Raw genomic sequence first — 6000 nt, forward strand, 5'->3', positions numbered from 1 at the left:
GCTATAAATTATTCAGTAACTAAACTAAATTATTCAGTAACTGCTATAAATTATTCAGTAACTGCTATAAATTATTCAGTAACTAAACTAAATTATTCAGTAACTGCTATAAATTATTCAGTAACTAAACTAAATTAATCAGTAACTAAACTAAATTATTCAGTAACTGCTATAAATTATTCAGTAACTGCTATAAATTATTCAGTAACTGCTATAAATTATTCAGTAACTAAACTAAATTATTCAGTAACTAAACTAAATTATTCAGTAACTAAACTAAATTATTCAGTAACTGCTATAAATTATTCAATAACTGCTATAAATTATTCAGTAACTGCTATAAATTATTCAGTAACTGCTATAAATTATTCAGTAACTAAACTAAATTATTCAGTAACTGCTATAAATTATTCAGTAACTAAACTAAATTATTCAGTAACTGCTATAAATTATTCAGTAACTGCTATAAATTATTCAGTAACTAAACTAAATTATTCAGTAACTGCTATAAATTATTCAGTAACTAAACTAAATTATTCAGTAACTAAACTAAAATTATTCAGTAACTACTATAAATTATTCAGTAACTAAACTAAATTATTCAGTAACTGCTATAAATTATTCAGTAACTGCAGTAAATTATTTGGTAATTACTATAAATTTGTAGGTAACTACTATATAATATTTAGTATCTGCTATAAATCATTCAGCAACTACTTTAAATTATTCAGGAACCACTATGAATTATGCAGCAGATACACTGTTACTCAGTAGCTACTATAAATTACTAAGTAACTACTGCAAATCATTGATTAACTACTATGAAATATTCAATAACTACTCATTATTCTACTATTCATTAACTACTATACATTTCTACTATGAATTACTCAGTAACTTCTATAAATTATGACTTACTCCCCAACTGCGAAACATTACTCACTACTACAGGATTCAGTAGCTTCTATGAGGCTGATGTGTAAGTTCTTTAGTCTGAGCGATTGACGTGTGATTGCGGACTCAGTGCTGTATCTGATGTGCATGTTTCAGACTGAATGGCAGTTATGAAGCTCTGAAGGGAGGCGCTACCCTGGAGGCTTTGGAGGACTTCACTGGCGGTGTGGGTGAGGTGTATGAGACGAAGAAAGCCCCAGCTGACCTTTTCACCATCCTGAAGAAGGCTCTAGATCGAGGCTCCATGATGGGCTGCTCCATAGACGTAAGAACGAAGGCTGTTTACAGTAAAGTCAAACAAATAAATTGTCTAACACAAGAAAGAAGAAAAGTTCTTCACCTAAATTTACAGTAATGTCATTTTTATCAATTCATTCATCTTGAAAAATACAAAGAGCAGTTTCAGTGATAAATACAGCTGCAGATCATTTTAAAATGACTGAGAATTAAGCTGCAATAAGTTATAAAAGAATGCATCTTATTCGCCAGGTGATGATCAAATCAGGCTGATTTTATTAAGGCTAATTAATTCCAGTGGTGGACAGTAACTAAGTAGATATAATTGATTGCTGTACTTAAGTAGTTTTTTGTGTATCTGTACTGAAGTTTTTCCATTCTGGGTGACTTTTTCCTTTCACTCCACTACATTTCAGAGTCTAATATCCGACTTTTTCCTCCTACATTCTGAGAAATCTGTCGTTCCTTTTGGTTTCTGTGTGTATAAAAATGTAACATGTCAAAACAAAAGAAGCGCAAAGCCAGAGCACCAATCAGGGCCCAGCGGTCATTTTGTTTATAGCTGGTTTTGACCTGTTGGTCATACCGACCCAGTGCAGCACGCGGTTCAACATCAGCGCAGCAGCGTAAAACTTTGGGAGAATCTGTTCAACATAAATGATGAACTAACCTAACTTTGAGTAAATAAAGGTTATTTCACAGCCACTCGGTTCTCCCTGATGGAACCTGTTTACCTTCAGTGTTTTGTGCTTCTGATCATTTTAATAGACGTCAGCGTCACTAATTAATGACGTTCTATTAAAAGACTGGTTTACCAAGAGAGACGCTGGAGGACTTTCACCTGAAATGAGTTCATGAAGCCAGTCTGGTTATAAAAATGATAACAGGACCAGATCAGAGCCAGAATTACTCTTTTAGTACTTTTACTTTTGATACTTAAGTACATCTGAAGGTAAATACTTTAGTACTTTTACTCAAGTGGAGGTCTAAAGGGAGGAACTTCTACTTTTACTGGAGTAATATTTTACCTTGGATATCTACTTTAACTCGAGTACATGGTTTGTGTATTTTGTCCACCACTGATTAATTCAGAATCACAGTATATGATAAAAATTAAAATGATAACATGTTTAGATATTAAGTTTGCTTTTTCTTTCAGAGTAAATCACTACATTGAACGTTATTTTCTAGATCACCAGCTCAGCTGAGTCCGAGGCTCAGACTACAACAGGTCTGGTCAAAGGACACGCCTACTCCATCACTGGCTTGGAGGAGGTAACTATGGCAACCATCAGTTAGACTGTTGTTCATAGATTATAGTTATACTGTTCATGCCTCACAGAATGCGTCCATATGGAGCAGTACTATGCTTTAAAGCTGATCTACTGGCCATGTGACCGTGATTTAGAGCATCTGTGATTTAAACACACTGGGTGTGCTTATTCTTCTGCAGGTGAACTACAGAGGGGGGAAGGTCAAGCTCATCCGAGTCAGAAACCCCTGGGGTCAGGTAGAGTGGAACGGCCCCTGGAGCGACAAGTATGTGTCCCTTAACGATGTGACTGCAGACCAGAGACCAGCGTTTAATATGATGTCTCAGGTCGCAATAGTTTAAAGCTACAGTTTACAGCTTCCTTTTGTGCTGGAGATGCTTAAAGAGGGGTTTCACCCATTTCTCTGAAAGGTCTGCATAAATCAGTGGTCATTCAGAGTGGTTTGATGTGAAATGGTTCATTGTAGAGATAAAAACCGACTCAGATTTCTTTACCACAACATCTACAGCACAAATATTTACTATATTTGTACCTCTCCTCCATGAATACATCTTAAAAAATACATTATGGGCCAAATTTTATCTCAAAACTATCATTAAACAGTGTCTCAGACATGGTATGGGCAGTGTATTCAGAGACATTAAACTCTTCAGATGGTTCCTATCACCATCACTGTGAACTCTGACTCTATAAGATCTCCAGAACAGAGCATTTCACTCCAAAACAACCTGAATGACTGTTTACATCTTATCAGTTTAATTTTGCTGAAAAATTGGTGGAATTCCCCAATAGGCTGTAAGAGTGTTTGGTTCCCTTTACAGAATATTTACAAAAGCTCACGTTTTTAACAACATATCTAACAACGAATTCATTCTTAATGAGTTCAGAAGTAGGAGACGGACCAGCCTTAGGTTTTGGGTTGATGGTTTAGCCAAAAATCAACTCATCCTACCAACGAGTAATGAAAGCTTGTAATTACTAGTTACCATTGTGCCAAACCAAAATAACTCACTAAATTTGATTTATGGCCTAAACATAGTTTTAAGGTAAGGACTTTGTGTTTAGGGAAGTATTATGTTGAATTTAATAGACCTGCTGTTGAATGTAAGTTAATTGTACATATAAGGGACACTGATCTTAAATCAATGCTATTACCCAAAACTTGTGATGCAGATGAATCATTCTGACAATATTAAGCGCCTGACGTTCCCTTGTTCCTTGCAGTTCCAGAGAGTGGAGCATTGTGGATAAAGCAGTGAAGACCAGATTACTTGAAAATGCTACCGATGATGGAGAATTCTGGTAGGAGCTAAAGACTGAAGTAAACAATGACCTTTGATTTTACTTACACTTGCACGATTTTCCACTTTCCACAAATTTTTGGTTCTTCAGTTTGGAACGGGAGAACTTTTCTTTTAAGCATATCGCAAAATATACGATTAAAAACATGTGGTTCTTGCTTTCCTATACATCCAAATGTAATAACTTTGGCTCAGCTTTAAAACGTCTTTGGATTTGTTTTATTTTGTCACCATATGAAAATGCAGATGATTTCCAGTTTAAGAATGTGAAGGTTAGGATGTACCCAGCATGGTTATGATGAGGTTATGACTATCATAACTAATGATAGTTCATGTTAGTTGTGTTATATGACGACTAGCTCACAGTGAAGAATATTCCACAGTTGAAAATGTGACACTATAGATACCCAAACAATCCACTGAGAGCCTTATGATTTGCAAGTATTGTTTCCAGTCTTCAACCAGTACAACTGATTTCATTCATTTTAGGTCCCCTTCTTTGTTAAAAGTTACTTCATGAAAAAGCTAATGTATGTTTATACATCACAATAAGTCAAAAATAACATAAGTAAGTCTGTTTCAGATCACTTAAAGTGGCATTCTGGTCTAAAACTAGCATTTAATGTTATTTATACTTTTACAGAAGGGAGTTCCCTAATCTTTAAGCTAGGCAATCACTATCTGCATGTGTAGAAATGTTCACAACCGATGAAGCAGAAAATTTCAATCTCGACAAGGTCTGAGGCAATTTCTCATTGAAACCTGAGGACCAAAACCACTAACGTTCCTGTCTTGTAGGATGGAGTTTGAGGACTTTAAAGCAAACTACGACAGAGTGGAGATCTGTAACCTCACTCCGGACTCCCTGACGGATGACACCAAGAAAAAATGGGACATCAACATGCTGGAGGGCAGCTGGATCAGGGGCTCCACCGCTGGAGGCTGCAGGAACTTCATCGGTTAGAACAAAACTGCAAAACTGCTTACACTTTTTACTTGTTGCTAAATGGCTCTTGGCTTGGACAGTTCTAGGAAAAAAAACCCACTTTAATTAGTATAGAACTGTTACAGTATGTGGAAATGGTATAGAAAATAATATGGCTGTCATGATTACTCACTTTAAATGAAATCTTCTATTTTAAACTATGAATCGAGTCTTATTGAATCAGAAGTGATTAGTTAGCACTTTTAAATGCTGAACAGGGATACCACAAGTCATTATAAAGTAGTGTATAGCAGTCTGAACATTCTCCACAAGGGGGAGCTATTGGCTTTACTGAGAATCACTGAAAGAGAGGAAACCTACACCAGCAGGAATGCATATACAGCATGTTTGCAAAAGCATTTGCTGTTATACATTTTGTGTTAATTGATATAATTGATAGCCACAGGCCTAATCAATAGAATTTCTACTGAAGAAATTACAGTGTCATGACAACCTTAGTTCTAGTTTAGGCATAAATAGTAAAAACAATGTACTATTGCTAGTAAAAATGGTGTGTTGAGATACATTTTGATGTATTTCATCAGGTCACTGGCAGACATTTATTCTTATTTATTATTTATTATTTATTTATTGACTAATTACTAAGAGCCATTAGCTAATTAGAAAAAAAACCTTTTAAAACTTCAGCAGCCTTTAGTTTCACAGCATTAAACATCCATATATGATCCACAGTGGTTATTATCTTATATGTTATATTAAGTTGTGTTATATTATATAATATAATCTTATCTCACTGAGTGATAAGGACCTGAAAACCACTGGACTGAGTGAAGAACTTTAACCTGCCTTGTTAAGTACAGACAGGTGATGGTAGTGTTGTAGAGTTCCTGTACGTGTCCCATCTTTAATTATTACCCCCACCGACTCTGATGTTTGTGTGTGTTTGTTTCTTCTCAGACACATTCTGGACGAACCCACAGTTTAAGCTGAAGCTGGAGGACGCTGATAGTGATGGTCAGTGCAGCGTCATTGTGGCCCTCATGCAGAAGAACCGACGCAAACTCCGCAAAGAGGGGCTCGACCTGGAGACCATCGGATTCACCGTTTATGAGGTCAGAGAAGCGGGCAAATACCAACCAATGGGAACACAGAGCATAGATTGAATTGAGCCACTGCAGTGGTAGAACACTGTGAATGTGGCAGAACATTCTAGAACCATGTGAATAGGATAGAACATACATTTTTGTTCTAGCTATTAACCAGGTAAGTCTGAGGTACAAGCTCAAAA

At 35.9% G+C, this 6000-nt stretch overlaps 1 protein-coding gene across 2 annotated transcripts in view; it reads left to right on the forward strand.

Annotated features, from left to right (window-relative positions):
• Positions 1 to 6000, forward strand: part of capn9 (calpain 9) — a 32633-nt gene that overhangs the window by 13578 nt on the left and 13055 nt on the right. For both annotated transcript variants that reach the window (XM_037543547.1, XM_017720670.2), the window contains 6 exons: positions 1051 to 1219; positions 2383 to 2466; positions 2645 to 2730; positions 3690 to 3767; positions 4565 to 4725; positions 5670 to 5824. In XM_037543547.1, the coding sequence (XP_037399444.1) occupies positions 1051 to 1219; positions 2383 to 2466; positions 2645 to 2730; positions 3690 to 3767; positions 4565 to 4725; positions 5670 to 5824 (733 nt within the window). The remainder of the gene's footprint in view (positions 1 to 1050; positions 1220 to 2382; positions 2467 to 2644; positions 2731 to 3689; positions 3768 to 4564; positions 4726 to 5669; positions 5825 to 6000) is intronic.

The sequence above is a fragment of the Pygocentrus nattereri genome, chromosome 12, assembly GCF_015220715.1.
Source record: "Pygocentrus nattereri isolate fPygNat1 chromosome 12, fPygNat1.pri, whole genome shotgun sequence".
Taxonomy (NCBI): Eukaryota; Metazoa; Chordata; class Actinopteri; order Characiformes; family Serrasalmidae; genus Pygocentrus; species Pygocentrus nattereri.